General features: G+C 35.9%; 1 protein-coding gene across 5 annotated transcripts in view; it reads right to left on the bottom strand.

Moving 5' to 3' along the window:
* Positions 1-18,080, bottom strand: part of EPHA7 (EPH receptor A7) — a 166,162-nt gene that overhangs the window by 100,370 nt on the left and 47,712 nt on the right. For all 5 annotated transcript variants that reach the window (XM_039727442.1, XM_039727479.1, XM_039727448.1 and 2 more), the window contains exons 4-5: positions 10,756-10,911; positions 9,554-9,889 (exon numbers count right to left, since the gene is read on the bottom strand). In XM_039727442.1, coding sequence (XP_039583376.1) covers positions 9,554-9,889; positions 10,756-10,911 — 492 coding nt within the window. The remainder of the gene's footprint in view (positions 1-9,553; positions 9,890-10,755; positions 10,912-18,080) is intronic.

The raw sequence follows: 18,080 nt of genomic DNA, 5'->3' as shown, positions 1-18,080 counted from the left end.
TGCCAACACAAATAAACTGCCTTATAGAAACATAAAAAGCAGCTTCTTATAAGCTCGAATTGAGGACGTTTATATTGCTCCCACAGTAAGAAGATTTCTGTGTCATTACCATGAGCATGATTTAGTTGTATTATGTTCACATGTAGACATCATTATGTAACACTTAGCTCAGACAAATGGCTCTGTTCTTGATCTTTCTTATTCTACTGTATTTAATGACCAAATATTGTTAAAAATTGGGACACTAATTATCTGATGTCGACATGTTATGGATAATTAAGAATTGCTCACTCTGAAGCCATGCTAATTGTTTTTCGCATGTCTCCTTCTCTCGTCCTTGTGTCCTCAACAAGGCAAGTAGCTACAGGTTTATACGTACATCTCTGTCACGTACTTTGTCACAGAACATACATCATCCTTTCTGGCTCATCCCCGATTAATTTTGCTGGCTTGCAGCAATTATCTCTCCCTTCGTGACTGACCTCCTGGTAAATGGAGTGCATGATCACTGGGCAATTTTTTCCTGCGTATTTTACCACTCAATTGATACTTGTTGGCTGACCACAATAGGATACAGTAAATTTAAATCATAAAATAGTTGAAGTTGAGAGAAAGTGGTAATCATGTTTTAGCATTTGTAATTGACAGCTGTAAAAATCAGATCTTGATAATGTTCTCTCATTTACCCTATTACTTGGATCAGTTGGTTAAAGCTGTTAATGATCCTCTTGGATCAATGTCGTTTGCTTGTAGCTATAATTTACTGCATTGGTGGATTAGTACAGATGTTTTCATAGATAGCTCTGCATCATTCCACCAGATTGCTGTCTGCATCAAATTTGCTTCCATTCATCACTAACGAAGCAAAGAAAAAGATAATCAGCATCTCCTATCTTAACATTAACTATTGAACTTGGGATAACACTTTTATTGTTGTCAATTTGCAGCCTTCAACCATGGCTTCCTCCGTAAATTGCCCTGAGAGTTCTCTCTAGAAATAGAACCAATTAGATATTTTGACTGTTACAGAGAAAGACTACAGAAGTGCTTAACTGTACAAAACAATACATACAGTAAAGAGTAGTAGATAAAACTGTTCACTTAGGAACATGCCCTATGGAGTCATGGCTGGTTCTATCACATACAAAGCAGAAGAACCTACATAGGGAGGCAACATGTCAAAGCTGGCAAAAATTGTCCAGGCTATTAATTATTGAGACTATTCCAGCACCTGAAAAATCTGCTGACACCCATGGGTTGTCATAGCGGGTAAGTCAGCAATGGTCTTTTAAGGGAGATGTCTCCCTTTATTACCCCACTAACATTAGAAAGATCATACCCATTTCTTAACAGAATTTGTCCATCTTCACCCTTTCCTGCCAGAGGTGAACCATTTATTCTTAGGCCATTAATACTCCCTAAACTGCCAGAAGTCCGTGAGCCAGAAGAGGAAGACTTTTATTTTTCCACTGAGGAACCATTTAGCCAAATCTGGTTTTCCTTCTAAAAAAAAATGAGGCTTATTGGAACAGGCAACAAATATAAAATACGTAACTGAATAAAACATTATGTGCTCCAAAGAAGAAGCAGCACAATCTCTGACTAGATTTCTAAAGAGAATACATATAAAAAAAAGGAAACTGGAAATACACTGTGTTAAATTGCTGGACAATTCTACATGGCATCATTTATGCTTAATAAAGAAACTTCTTTAGCTCTCCCTATACAAGCTACCGTCTCTCTTCTAAAGATTTCCACAGGAGTTATTACAGTAGGTTGGCTCCATGCCATGCTGTCATCAAATGCTTCACTATATAGAGATGTTACAGTCTAAGAATTTTTTAATTCACTACATTCAGCCTTAATTAGGATTTCACATTTGGTAGCACTTACACACTTGCAATAGTGCCTTTCAACAGTGACGTTCATTTCTCATTGAAAAAGTGTCTGAGCACTTAAAAGGTTTTGTTTGTTCTAATGACAATGGCACTTTAATTCTTCAAAAGGTCTGATACAAATAAACAACACTGAGTTCAGAGTTCCTACTGATGATGTCCTGCACTTATTTATATCCTGATCCAGTTACTATACTACAGTTCACAAGAAGCAGTAAAAGGAAGATCTGGGGATGTTGTTCTGCTGTGAAAATCAAAGGTCTGTGAAGTTGTATATTCTTCACACATAAGTTAATTAGCTGCTCTAGAATGTGTATCACCAAGTATAAATATATCAAGCAATTTCTTGTCTTTGTAGTGCAGCTATCTTGGAAGTCTTTGACACTAGCTGGGTCATCACAGAACTATGTATTAAAGTTCCCAAAAAAGTATAATAAAGTGCAAAGAGTTTCTATTCTGTTAAAAATAACTTGCGACCATGAGAAAAAAAACAAACAACTAAATATGGATGAAGTGAAGAAGAAGAGATTTTTAAGGGTTTAAAAATTCACTCAGCAGGTGCCACAAGTAGAATTCTTTAATCTTACAGACCTTTCAAAGACTGGTCATAGACAGTGTGATATTAATACTTGCTTTTTCAGATCAGGGCTAATTTTTCATCACTGTTTTTTATGAACACAATTGGTTTAACTCATAAATATTGAGGAGATAGCTGGTCCATGTTTTTGAAAGAAAAAAGGGGCTCCTAGTCCTTTGTGCAACTCAGTAAAGTAATCCCTCCTTTCCATGGCTAAATTGTACTTTATGTTGCTCATTTTCTTCCTCAAGTACATAGTTTTTTATTGTGCAGCTGGTGAAATTATTTTTGAGTAGTGTACATTAGACCATGGTGACATAACCTGTTTTTTCAATAGCTCAGTGCACAGGAAAGTCAATAGCCCTGCGGCTGTCGTGCTTCTCTTAGCAGGTTGCCACCAAACATTCAACATACATAGTTTAATCAGACCATTTCTAATTTGGAGCTCTGTTTCTGTGAAGCTGAAACTTTATCTTTGTTTAGTTACACTAGAGTGTAGCTTCCCATTCTTTTCACTTCTAACTATTGTAAAATTCACGTAGTCCTTATAGAAAAAAATTAGTTTCTTAGCAAAAATTATTACATCTCTTCCAAAAAAGCTTTTATGATAGAGCTGGAGAGGTAAGAGCTCTGATATCCATTAAAAAAAAACCAAAAAAACAAGCAACAAAAAAACAACAAAAAAACAACAACAACGTATTTTTAGTATGCTATACAAAAAAATCCAAATTACATTCAGTCACAAATGTGATGTGCAAAAACCTGACATATTCAGACTCAAAATATGATATGAAGTTAAAGTTTCCTTTCAGGATGACAGAGCGCCCATTGCTTTTGTTCCTGTGTGTTCTGATAGAGCATAAGGTTCAAATCCTGCTCCTATTGAAGTCAATGACAAAGCTTCCATTGACTTCAGCGGTGCAGGATCAGACCCTAAGCAACACAGCTAGCATCTGCTTGCTTTTTTATCTCTCTTATCTTTCAGTGAAAAATATTGGAACAAATTAGAACTAAATAGTGGGGGGGAAAAAGGAATTAATATCAATTAGCTGCTCTGTGGTACATTTTCTTATAAAACATACTGCTTGTCATTGCAAATTTTTTGTGAATATACATGTTCTGTGTATGTATATAAAATATCATCGAAGCTCTCAAATATATGTGCCATACCACGTTATATCCTAGACAGATGTTATATCCTATCCTTCTTTGTGAAACTCCTGAAGAAAAATCTAACTTTTAATAATCTAATAATAATGCCCCAACCTTGCAATTCTGTAGTATCTCTATAACCTTGTGGATGTCACAATATTAAATATGACCTGATACAATCAGTGAATGAACAAACTGCTTTCTTTGATCTGATGGTATTTGCTACACTGGAATTCTTATCAAGTTTTTATCCATCAGTTTAATTCAAGTATAAACTCAGTTATCGCCTCCTGTAAAAAAAATCTGTGATATTAGTTCAGGGTAATGTGATTGCAGATCAATAGCCAGTCTTAGCTCCACAGAAATAACCCAATCCATTCTTCTAATGTACTGAAAAGACATCTAAAAACGTACAAGAATAATAACTATCACATGCAACTAATTTCTACTCTTTTTTTCCCTTTTTAGTTGATGACCATGGAGTGCAGAACACTTACACTGCTATGCTCTCTACCTACTGGTCTAGGAATTTTTTTTTTAAATATTAAAATATATCTTAAATATTATTAAGAATAAGCACAGATATCCATACATCTCCCATTAAAAAAAGCAAAAAGGTAACCCAAATGAAGTCATCATCATATATATGTTTCTAAAAAACTCAGTTTAATGAAAGCATTTAGTAAATATTACATCTGATAAGTGACTTTTTGTAAAATAATTCCCACAGTTCAACAGGTGATACACTTTTGGTAAAAAGAAAAAAAAAATTTATAATCTGAATTCATTTTACATGAGGAATTGCTTTTAAAAATATATATATTGATGATGCAGCCATATCAATGTGCAAATACTGATCTACATTTGGATGTTAGGAGATGAAGCATAGCTCAAAAAGTAAAGTCATTAGCAGGAAATAGCCAAGGAAACTTATAGCTAAAGGAAGTCCACTGAAATGCGAAAACATTGCAGAGATGTTAAATTGAACACTGAAGCTCTTTGTAATAAGCTGCTCTGTAGCATGAGAAGTGAACATTGGATGGAAGATGTGGATGAAGGTAGATTAAAACATCTTGGTGGCACTATGGGAAGAAACCAAAATGGCCTGGGGAAAGGAGGGAAGTCAGAATAGGACTAGAACACTGAGGTCATAGTGACTGGGAAAGCTGCAGGCATCAAGCTTCTTGATTGCTGCCTCTGCTGGGGGACAGTTCATCGCTGAAGAAAAGTCAGGCTTAAGTGAGACTGACAAGAACAGGAAACAAATAGATGATCAGTAGTGCAGAGGCTATGAAAGAAGAGACTTAAAAAATGAGTAAGGATAATTCAGAGCTGGGGAAAAAGAGTAAAGAAACAAAGAAAAGAAAAATTTTAAGCAGCAACAATGAAAGGAGAATGTAAAATGAGAGAAAGTGAAGTGTCTCTCTCATTTTAGAAAGACTTCAGAATTATCTAAGAAAGGCAGAACCCATCCCACAGATTTGCATTTATGCATTCAGCCATTTCTTCTTGTCATGTAAATCAACGGTGCTGCTGCTAATAGTCATGATTTTAAAGCATGCGATGTTTTTTTTTTTCCTACTTCAAGTTACTGGGTTAATGCCAATTTGACAGATTTGGTTTCCTTTTTTTTAACTGTGAAATTTGGGATATTTTTTTCTTTTTTTGTAGGAAAAGGTCTTAAAATTGAACTTTAAGATGTAAAAATGGAGTAGTAGCAAATCAACATAAACAAAGGAAATTGTTACTAAAAACCAATGTTTTTCAAGAGTAAGCCTTTATTATGGAACTGATTCAGGGTTTTTAACAACTTGAAGTTGTCAGCATAAAGTACATCTGAAGGCACAGCAGGACCTAAGAAGGCTATGGGGCATCTTTCTCTTGCTGTGAAGAAGCAGCAAGCATTAGCAAGTGTTCTCTGCACAAAAGCAATGAGTACATTTAGGGACAGTTATGGGCATTACATTTTTACTTCCATTTGTCCTAGTTAGTTACAGTAATAAGGCATGATGAGTGTCCCATTGGATGTGACTTTTTCTTTTCAATGACAATAAAGACAATTTAAATTGGCTTAGCAGACACACTTAAATTTTCTCACACCCTGATACATTTTGGTATTCATTCAAAATATCCTAAGTTTTTTCAAGGCCAGGGTAGGTTGTGTGTATATTACCCTTTACCAGAGATGAGTCATTTATTCATTCAGAAAAACCCTAGAGGAAAGGATGCAGAAAGACAGTTTTAAAAACACACTATCTTTGCAAAAATGTCAACAGAAAAATTACAAAATTGTTATTGATGCATATTTTGTAAAATGAAAATGCATGAATGCCAAAATACAACAAATATTCATCTGCAGTGAAACCTACCCAATTTCCATTCACCTTCTGGGTGTTGCATGGAAAAAAATATAAAATTTGGGAAGGAATTTGATGGATCAAAAAGAACTACCAGTACAGCTGAAAGGGGATTATCTTATCAAGGAAGTGGTCAATTTTATCTTTGGTAAGAACCCATTATTGCAAAGGTAGTCCTTGTCAGCTGTTCACCAGGTGCAGCTCTTTAGTACATTTGTTTATTGCAACTAGAGCTTAGCCACATTCAAATCTGAATTCTACAAGGATGCAGGGGTTCTCATAGATCAGCTTGCAGTACTGGGATGACATCCTGTATTCTTTATATGATGCTGGATAAGCAAGACATGAAACAAGATGGGTTACTCCTGGAGGACTTTGTGTATTTAATCTTGTCAAAAAAAAAAAAAAGAAAACAAAGAAAAACCAAAAGCCTCATGGTTCTTGGCTGAAGCATAAAAATATGCCACATGACAACTGATAGCCTAGTCACAAAGTCTTTTTAAAACAAGGAATGAACAGCAATGTATCATACGTGTATATATATAGATATATATATAAGTGATGTAAAATGATACCTACCCACTTGAAGTCATTTTATTGTGTTATTTCCACAAATATAAATGGGTTTTTATCCACCACCTGGCTCTTTTATGTGGCATGCTCTCTTTGTCTCCTCAGAAGCTTGTTACATGTGGGCGAACAAACACAATGTATTCTATAACCCCATTCTTTTATCAATAATTTCCTGTTATCATTACACAATGATTTGAATTTTGGGACTATGGCCACAAAGGAGCAATTCAATTAAACCAAAACTACAAAGGGAAAATCTCATTGCAATCCTCTGTGCAACTGGTGAACCCAGTAATTATATATAGCCACCTATTGTGTTAGCATAATAATATGTGAAGAAGGTTTAGTTAGACACATTTACCCACATAAAAAGCAATATGGGCACAGAAAAAAGTCAGTTTTTCCAGAAGTATAGAATAGTCACACAGGAACAAATGAGAGCTGCATGAATCCTAGTTTACTTGGCTATAAATAAATCCAACATTTTCTTTCTCTCTATAGTAAAATAAAAGAGAAACACAGAAGCATAACAGTTTCCTTTGAGCAACCAGTCTCTTTCTGTTCAATTATAGTCATCAATCTGTTCCACCTAAAATATTTTCCTCCTTGAGAAACCAAAGAAATCAGTATTAGGATCCAAAACATGCTGTTGCAAAAATAATGTAGAAAAGGTCTTTCCTTTTGCTAAATGCATTTGTTCTGAACGTCTGTATTTTCTTTAACACAAATTTTGTAATTCTGTGAAAAAAAAGAAGCTGCATTTATGTGACACTTCTAATAAGAAAATCTTGAGAAGCTTGGTAAGGCAAAATGAAGGTTACCTTCATTTTACAGAAAAAACTGCAAGAAAAAGAGCTTAAAACCATTTTTTTTCTTCCAAAATCTGTCCCTCACATATATTCCTTTTAGACACCAAGTTGGAAGCCTTTAAATCTTTATATTCATAAGTGCGAAACAGGCAAAGCTTCAGTCATACCCTTTCTCTAAACAGTGTCAAATCCGGGGAAATGCTGGTGTGTGCGTAATCCCACAGGAAACTAGAAAGTAGGGAAGGAACAGAGTCAGATCTCCTGCTTCATGGTCTTACAAAGCTTGTCTAGGAGGCTGAAGATTTCTGATTACTTTAAATCTTTACTAAAGTCTAGATGCTGTCTCTAATACATACGCAAGCCATAGTTCCATTAACATCTCTGGGCTTGACGTGAGGATCGTTTCATAAAATCACAGAGCTTGTGTTACATATAAGATAGTACAGGATAACCATATTATATCTTCTGGCTTAATAAAAGCCCTGTAAGCCCATGACTATGACAACACAAAATCATGAACAATAATGAGTTATCTTGGAGAAAACACAACAAACTTCTGATAAAGGCTTTTTCATCTTCTTGAGATGTGATACTAGCCACTAAATTGCACATGCTCTTCCTTTACCCTGTGCGCCACTGAACCATCAAAGCACATAAATTAAAGCCAATTTGATTCAGCCAAATAGGAAAAAGTCCAAATCCTTTTCTTCATGTGATAGTTCTGCACAGTCATCTACAGAGAGCAGAACACTGTCCACCTGTGCATGTTTGGAGAATTATTCTGAGGATGAAAAATCAAGCTGCCAAAATAATATCATCTGTGGTATAAAAATAGTCTCAGGGTAAGTTTTCGGTGCTGAAAATCTCATCATAAACTTCAAGAACTGAATGAACACAGAGACCAATCCTTTCAGCCACAGAGATGGCTCCAAAATAATATAAAACGTGCACTTGGAATCCATAAAAGCACTACAGGGAGATAAAACACTCTAGCCTAACTTTAACAACCACATCAACTATCCTAAATTTCGGGGGAAGGAAGGAAGGAAGATTTTGAACTAAATTTCTTGTCCCTTATTTTGTTTTTTTGAGATGACTCTCTTTAAAGTACAAAATTCATACAGTTTTTCCTGTTTGTTTGTTTGTTTGCCCTGTTTGGTGAGTTTGTTCTCAGTTCAAAACATTACTTGAGGGGATCATTTCTACTGCACTAAAAAAAAAAGCCTATGATTCACAGTCATTAAAATTTCCTCCAAGACATAAGTATGAAGTATCCTTTAAAATATAAGTCAGCCGTTCTTACAGGAAGAATCACATTAGTTATTCACTTTACATTTTCTTTTACTATTAAAAGTAATAGTAAAAATACTATTTAATATTTCTTTGAAAGCCAGATCTTGCAGATAATATTTGGCTTAAGACTGTTAAAATTACAAAAGGTTAGCTTTACTATCCTCTTTTTAAGACCACACCATATTGTCTGTAATTTTATCAACAGTCAACTGGCCAGTTCAGAAACCTAAATTTGAGAATTCTTTTTTTTTTTTTTTCATTTAGCTGATGACAACTAAAGCCCTTTTTTTCCCTGGGGTGATATGCTGGTTTGATTTTATTTCCCCTGACATTTCACCTGTCAGATTATGATAAATAGAAGAAACAAAGAATAATCATCGTATTCTCATTGCATCTCATAATCAAATATCTGGAAATACAAGATAAATCAGAAATATTGTCCTGAGGGAAAACATTAATACTGAAAACACCATCAGAAATACAAATCATCTTCCAGTGACCTAGGACTCCCATACATGTTTAAAAAATTCAAAAAGGAAGTCTACATAGAACTGTCACATCTATTTTTTAATCTTCGAATACTAGGGAATTAACTATAATGAAGTAAGAACAAAATAAATTTTAAAAAGTTCCTAAGTTAAGAAATTCTATTTAATAACAAAGCTGTGTGTCTTCTTTAAGTCTTTTGCGAATGCTTTCTGAAAGCAGTCCTGAGGCCAAGAAACAGGACAGGTTATCCTGAAATAGTATAAGCTCAAATTAAATAGCTGGCAAGGTGAAAAGATTAATGAGCCAGAGCACACTAAACATGCTCCTGATTTACTGCATCTCTAGTTTGCATATTCCAAATTTTTCTCAGTCTCACAGTGTTGAGATTCATAAGTGATGAAAACTTACCTGCTTGGCCGGTGGTAATACTGACAGCTGCAAAAAGCCTCTGGGAACGACTCAAGTCAGAAACCCCATTCACAGCTTCAACTTCAAACGTGTAGTTAGCGTGAGCTAGCAGGTCCATGACAGTGACATAGTTATCTACTAATCCAGTTTGCTGGGGCATATATCCAATGTTACTCCCACAGGGAACACACTCGCCCTGCTCCCAGCTGCACCTCTTGCACAGAATGCGGTAGGTCACATCACTTCTTCCCCCGTTGTCAGCAGGAGGACTCCACTCCAAACTCACAGTAGTCTGGTTGATATTGAAAATTAGGTTCTGTGGTGCAGATGGAGGTCCTACATAATACACAAAGAAATCCAGGGTAATTACACAAAACCACAGTGGGACACACAGGTAGCATTTTAATTACTGAGATAGGCAACACTTGAAGCATTTTTCTTCACATAAGCATTTCATTATTTTTAGTACAGGATGCATAAAAGCTTTCTTGAACTCATTTGGTAAGAGCTTGATTCATTTTCCATTAAGACATCAGAATAACAATTGTCTGTATATTTACTGCAACTGATTTTAGCTGTTTCTCCCCTGTGTAATTAAAAGGAATAGCTAATATACCTTAAAAATTCTCTTTTATAGGTTTTCCACATATGGGATTTGTTCATTTCTTCTAAACATGTTGCACAAGCTGCATCTAGTCTTTTGTTATCAGCTCTGATATGATTTACAGAGATATTTAGTGATGTTTTGGATTTAGGAGACTTCCACTATTTGAGCCACCAATCTGTGTTGGCCAATCTATTTGTAGTTAGAAGGTTAAGTCAGATCCAATTATGGTTCAATCAAAGTGCAGCTCCACAGAGGCTACTTTTCATTTTTCACATTACTAATTTTGGTATTATATCGCATAATGCATATTGTCTGCAACAACTTAGGGAGAACTGGGCCTGTATTACATCTATTACAGTGAGTTATGCACTTATGCAACATGCAATGTTTCTAAAGCTGTACCAAGCAAACTTGAAAATTATATTTATGCTGAATTTGTATTCACTGTCAACCCTTTTTCTGCCTTTCAGTTTCTTTTCCCATTGCAAATGTACTTTTCAAACACAGGAAAAGCCAGACAAAACTACTCGCTGCAAGTGGCTGCACCTGGTTGGTTAAGCAACGTCCTTTACTATTAAATTCATGACTCACTCACTTGTGCATGCGACATATGGTGGATCAGAAGGTGCTCTATAATAGCTATCTTCACAGTCGCATCTGGAAGATCCTTCCTTGTCAGAGAAGCTGTGAGTAGGGCAGCGGGAGCACTGCAGATCTTGTGAGGAGGATTTGTAGAACCCACGGCCACAAGCTAAAGCAGAGCAAAATAAACTGAGATTTAGATTAGCAAACAAAACTTCTGTGTTTTTCTGTTTCTGTCACATGAGGTACACATTTCTGTAAACATCTAAACGGTCCACTCTGTTATGTTGGCTCAAGCAAGATATACTCACAATTTCTATTTCTTCAGATGATGTTGTTAATGATTTTGTGGCATTTTTATGAGTTCAAGTATATACTATATGTACCTGAACAGCTGGGAATACAAGCAGCATCTGTTTTTCACAATAATGGTGTGAAATATCTGGGTGCTTGCAATAGGCCTAAACAAAAGGAAAACACTCTAGAGATCTGCTGCAAGGCCACTGAAGTGTTTATGGTATCTGAACTAGCTGTTTTGGAGCAAAATTTATTCTTCCCTGGTGTCAGAAACCCAAAGAAACTGTAACCCACCAGAAAACCCTGATCCTGAGGAAAGAACAAGGCATGAACATTTGATTAAAAGATGACTCTAGTAAGAACTTTAAGAAAGAGGAGGAAAGCAGACAGCATAAACGACTCAATCAGTTTTCCCAGTTGCACAGAAAGACACAAGTAGGTTGAAATGAACTTATTAAAACTTTCAAGAAAAAGACAAAAAATAGACAATAGGAAAAGAAAAAAGGTAGACAATAGGAAAAACAAGATAACTTTTACTTTGGTTTGCTCACTGTGAATCCATGAAATTAAAATGTGTTACAATGCTGATGTTTACAAATACTTCTTGCAGCTACTGCCAGTCCCCAAGGCAGAAACACACTTGAAACACATCAACCATTAGACTTGCAAGCAGAGCATTGCAACCTAGACAGACAGCTTAAGAATGTATAAACTATGAGAATTACAGGGAATGAGGAAGAGGGAAGTGGGGATTGGACAACACTAAAACTGAAAAAAGAATAAGACTCAGTCTCGACACCAAAGTTACAGGCAAACTTATAAACACCGTCAACATGCAAAGCAAAAGACAAAAGTCCTCCAGAACCTTCTAATAAAGCAGAAGTATTTTCAACCAGACTATTTAACTCTTTTTTTTTTCTTCCAACCCTAACAGACAGTCTAACCTTCTTAAGCCATCACCTGTATGCAAAGGAAAGGGACAGCGGGTGAAACTTTGTACTGGGTATCAAAATATTAAAGCTAGTTAAATAGTCATTCTGTATTCAGAGAGAGAGAATTTACTTTGGTTACATTCATATTTGCTTGGATATTTTCTCAGAACAGAAATGCAAAGTATCAAAAGACACTGATATTTGGAACAGTTATTTCAGTTGTCTGGTACTGCAGTGATGGAAAGAGCATGAAAACAATGAACTTTATCCAAAGCTCACTAAGTCAATGAGGAGTACCTTTGACTTTAATAGCCTTTGGACTGGACCCATAGTGTTGCTAAAGCAGCATGACTCATATTAGTCTGATTAATTTTATGCAACAGAGAAAACTAATAAATGCAGCAATATTTAAGACAACAATAGATAAAAGCTGATGAATTATGTAAATCAACAGTAAGAAATTCCGACTGTCTATTACTCTATCAATATATTAGTTTTTTAAGAAAAATATGCTTAAAAGAGCCATAACATTTAGAGTTTGTTGTGCTAAAAAAACCCCCAGAGGATGGAAGCTAAATTATTTGGCAGAGCCAATTAGCATGCAAATCTTGTAGCCTTTGATTTTGACAAGGGGGCACAAGTTTGCATCAGAAGAAAATCTAGTCCTGCTTGTAAAATGTGCTATAGCTTGATTGTGCACAGGAGCTGTTATATATGTTCTTTAGAAAAGACAACAAAAAGAATTTGGAGAAGCTCTTTAGATAAACATGACCTTTGAATTCATAGCTGTGGCAAACTCAACTCAAAATTATCCTTTTATACCTTCATCCAAAGTTGTTTCAGAATTTTCTGACCGAAGCGCACAAAAGCTGAACAGATTTGTATACATGTACCTTAAGACATGCATTTAAACTTCTGTCCGATTTTTTAGTACTTGCAATAGAAATGTAGCTAAAATTACCAAATACTACTTTCCTGCCTTTCTTAAATTGTCATGTTCTTCTTATACCAAACAAAACACTGGACAAATACACCGGAACTTCCAACATGTAGTCCTCTACAAAGCAAAGAGCAACTAAAAAGGCAAAGATCCCTACTGTGTTTCCAGTCTGTCCTTCTCAGCAGGGAACATTACCCAGCAAAGATGCAGAGAGTAAAATAAAGATTTCAGACAGAAATAAAATGTAAACAGAAAAGTCCTTTTCAGTTTTGGATTTTTTGGGGTTTTTTTTTGTTTTGTTTTGTTGGTTTGGTTTTTTTTTTTTTTGGTGATGACTTGATCAAGACATTTATATGCTTAGTCACTCACTATTTAAAGTAAGTGTGCATTTCATTTCTTATTAGAGTTCAAAGGATCTGAGTGTCTGTGACTAGTTTACATGACTGAAAGCCAATTATTCTCCCGCACAGCATAACAGAGGCAGCAGGTTCAGGCATTCATGTCATGCTACCATTCCATTAGCTTTTTTGCCCACTAAGAGGGTTGTGGCCACATTTAATAACCACCCCTTTAACTTATAAATCCTAGAGATATAAGGGGCAGAATATTCCAGAACCAAATTTTTTAACAGTATGAAAACAGCACTTTTATATAGGATTTTAAAAACTTTGTAGTTCTTCAGAAACGAGGGTATGCAGGGCTGTACACTATAATTAAAGGTATTCATTGGAGGAATACAACTAAATTATTCTCCCATCTTCCTTCATAAAATTAAATTTCTCACAAAAACTGTTTTTTTTCGGGCTAACAGTAGAATACTTCTATTGCTTAAAAACTGGGGACCTGTGGTTCCTTTTCTGCTCTTAACACATACCATTGTCCTTGTAAAGAAAATTACAACTGAAAACTCTACCAACATGGTGTTGCACAGACCACTTATGAAGGTGTGAGAACTTGCCAGTCAGCTACACAGATAACAGATGGGAAAGAATCATTCAAAAACACTGGTTTGATTCCTTTTTCCATTCCATTTTGTCCTTGCTTGCCAAATTGCCATGGTGGATTTTTTTTATTTATTTTATGAGTAATTTAGATAGATTGTTTTGTTCTACACTATTTTAGTTCTACATATTTTGATTCAATTTAGTTCTTCATGTAATATTTTAAGATTACAGGGACAGGTGGTATAAAATCCCCACTGCTGCTACCTCCATAAGGAACATTAAAAAATGTTAATTGCAAAAAACCAAAACCAAACACAGTAGCCAAACAACACTCAGAGCTCTGTACATGCAAATCTAAAGGTGATAAATACAGCTACTCTTTCACAAAAGTATCTCATGGCAAAGCTTCAGGCAACTCAAATGTCATTTGATCACATTCATTTTAATATTTCATTTCATTAGTACAGAAAACAATCATTAGCTGCACTTCTTCCCTATAAAGGGAGCCTAAATTATAAGTCCAGGCACAGGACTCAAGCAATGACAGAAGATGTACAGGGGGATATAACTGGTCAGATGGCACTCTGATGTTGTAGCTCTAATCCTCATAATTGCTGAGCTGATTAAAAAGTGCACTCATTTGATGTTTCTCAAGCAAGTTAAGATCCAGCAGTAGTTTTGCAACTGAAGGGCTTCTAGGGTATGACAAAAGGCAGCACAGGGGTGGGGAGAAAGGTAAGAAAGGCAGCAGAAAATAAAATTCTCTTCCACTCACTCTGTTGTGTCATTTATGGCTGCTAATTTAATAGAGCAGCTCTTCCCAGATGAAGCTCCCATTTTGTTCTAACAGCTGCTCCAAAGTCTTACATGTTCTGACAGCACAAAGACACAGAATAGCACCTACCTGCCTGACCTCAACCAGCTTAAAACAACAAAATTAGGTTTTAATTTTTTTCCCATATACTACAAAACAACAATAAATACACAGGAAAGTCTTGCTTCAGCCAAGGCACAATTCTTTGCTTAGTATCTAGCCTCAAAACTTTTAGGAACTGTCTATCACTGACCCTCTCAGGGCTGACCAGCTCCATGGACTTGTTCACTTATCTGCAATAGCCACGGCTACTCCCTAGAGCAAATCTTGTCAACTCCCCCATGAAAGTGAGATTTTTTTCTTATTGGGAAGCTGGCAGAGTTTCAGTGTGAACTACAAAGACAATGTGAACAAAATCTCTCAGACAAGTGAGCTTTCCTGGAGTTGGGGCTCAGTTGAGACTGAGGGAGCCCTAGATAAAGCAGTACACTATTCTGGCTGTATATGATGAAAGACCCTTCAGAAAATCATACCACCAGTCTTTCTGGGCTTGTTGCTGGCTAAGTTGCTTTCTTCTGGTACATCCAGTAGCACTCAGCCATAACAAGGATGTATGGTGACAGTAGGGGCTGGCACAGCTGGGCATGACTGTGGCATCAGGGCGCAGTGCCCACTTGGAAACGAGCTTAGCATATGCTGTAGTCAGGGCATTTGCAAACATTTTTAGCCACTATGTTTGGTATCCCTTAAGAGGCTACACAAATACTGTAAAGAATGGAATTTTGCAAAGCCAAAAGTAAATACTGAGGAATTAACACACGCTAACAAGAACTATGATGCCACATCTGTGGCATAAGCTGCAGACTGCACCTAATGGAGAAAAATAGCAGCTTCTCTGCTGTGAGCTCATCACATGTTTTAGTGGCCTGTGAGAGATCAAATAAGGTATATGTTTCTTTTCATATTTATAAAAAAAGAGTCCAAGGACCTCTGGAGAAGGGAATGAAAGCAGATGTAGAAGGAAAGAAACAGCAGTCTGGAGTTCCACTTGTGGGACAGGAGAAAGGAAAACAAGGATGTGTTAAGTACTATTCATTTTTATGTAGCCTTTTCACAATAAAACACTATGAGATTCATTTTGTGTCTAGGATAGCTAGAGAACTTTAATTGTGAGCAATGATGGAAATACGGTTAGGGCTATGAGTAACATATGCAACAACTGATGTTTATATAAGCAAAGGAGAAAGAATAAACAGTTATAGGGCACTGACACATTAATCTAGAAAATTATTTGCTACTACAATAAACAATTTTTTTTAAAAATCACCATTTTTCAAAGTGCAAGGCTTCCAGGTGGCATATGAGTTTAAGACTTAAAGGCCCCACAATTGTTTCAGCATGTCAGATACTTGATTGAACATGGCCTTTGATAATAACAATTGAGTTTATATGAAAATAATTAAAGAGGTGAATGCACTTATTACTGCTTGATACCATTATAAAAAAAGTAGACTGGTGTATGAGGATAAAAATAAAGATGACATACTGTGCTAGCAGAGCAAGAGAACTTGTCTATTTACTCTGGTTTGTGCACCATTCCTTCAGTAAGCCTTGGTGGTGTGACAGTTTTATGCACGTTAAGATGAAACTAATGTTTGAAAAACACTTTTCCAGAGCCAGAGTCAAAGGATGACAAAGGATGTCAAAGGATGACAAAAAAAAAAAAATCACAGATTTTCAACAACATCAGTATTACCTAATACCTTGGAGTACCAAGCTGGTCCCACTAAGACTCATGGGAAATTGATTGCCCATCTTGGAAGGGCTCAAGATGGGCAGAAAACCTTGGAAAGTTTTCTCCTGGTTCCCTTTCTCTCTTCACTTGAATAAGTTGACTATAAGTGATCCTATGCTTTGTATTTTTTCCTACAAGCAGTGAGTAGAATTTGTTTAATATCTGTGTGAGCATAACTTGCCATTCTTGTGATTTGTTTTCCATTATCTTAATCAACTCCCTACCTTTCTATCTTCTTCAAGCCTGAGAAAATTAAAGAGAATTCAGCTAACCCTCTTTTCACAGAAATGATGTATACACAAAGAGTGTGTGCAGATGTTTCCTGGATGAAGTTATGCAGCTGCAAAGACTTTATTAATTATAAAATGCAAAATGGATTGTTCTGTAATTGAAACTCTCTGGGGCTCAGATACATTTGAAAATTAACGTACATATATGTATGGCCAGGACATAGATGGATGCTGTTAGATTATTTATTACAGATGGATATTTTAGCTAATGCAGGAAAAAAAAAAAAAAAAAAGAACTGGTCTTCCTCCACTGGAGCTTTCAAATATTTGCTTCATATTAAAGTCTATGGTTCCATAACTCAGGACTAAAGCACAGCTTGCAGAAACAGTACTCCCACTGCTAGTGTTGCTGACCTCATCTACGATGGACAGGTCTAGAATCTTTATTTTAATCCTATTGACAGTGCCTCAGTGGGAGTAATTATAACAGTAAGCCACAAATCCAGACCTCCTGTCACTGATATATTAGGGTTTTTCACAACCAAAATGAGCAGCAGACGAGGATAAAAGCAACATGGGGTAGTGATTATAGAAAGATTTGTCAACCCCCTTCTGTATTAACCTGCTACAAACACATGACAATTTGGCATGGGAGACATTAGAAATGCAAAAGGTTTAACCTTTCACAGTGTCAAAAAAAATTTTTTTAAAACATTTGGGGGGCATTGTTCTCTTATGGGATACTTGGCTGGTAGATCACATTGGCCAAAGGCATTTTGTAGCTAAAGTCTATGAAAAGTTTAGATAAACTGAAAGCAGACCATTATAAAACAATTCCCAACTGCAGATTTCTATGTGAAATATTAGACACAAGAAATCTAGTAACAAAAAGAGACTTCATAACCTCTGATCCCCTTTTCCAATAATTTGTGTATGTTCCAGTCATGGCTATGTTTGAAACTAAATTATTTTTATAGTGAGAGATGGCATCTGTTATGCCTTCTCTGGCACCTAATATATATTGTTTTATAAGGAGCTTAGACTATAGTATTTTGTCTAACTACCATGCAATGCTAAATGTCTAACTAAAAAAGAAGTTTATTTTAGCTCGATTTTTAAACTGCTATAACATCTAAAGATGATTCATGTTTCAACTAAGGAACTATGTGGTATGTTTTATTCAGAATAAACTCAGGACTTTTAACGGTGCCTAAGCTATAGTGTGAATGACATATCTAAATAGGGTTGTCCCACGGCTGCATACCATCATTCACTGAATGTTTGTTGTTGCCTGTCAGGAATCTCTCAGACCTTATATTAATTTTCCAAGCCTACAATGCTCTTGTTTTCCAAAATCCTGCTAATGTCTTTTGAGAGATGTTCACA

This window comes from Passer montanus, unplaced genomic scaffold (assembly GCF_014805655.1).
Source record: "Passer montanus isolate IOZ18808 unplaced genomic scaffold, ASM1480565v1 scaffold11, whole genome shotgun sequence".
In the NCBI taxonomy this organism is placed as follows: Eukaryota; Metazoa; Chordata; class Aves; order Passeriformes; family Passeridae; genus Passer; species Passer montanus.
The sequence above is the reverse complement of the archived record's forward strand: the minus strand, read 5'-3'. Positions and strand labels throughout refer to the sequence as shown.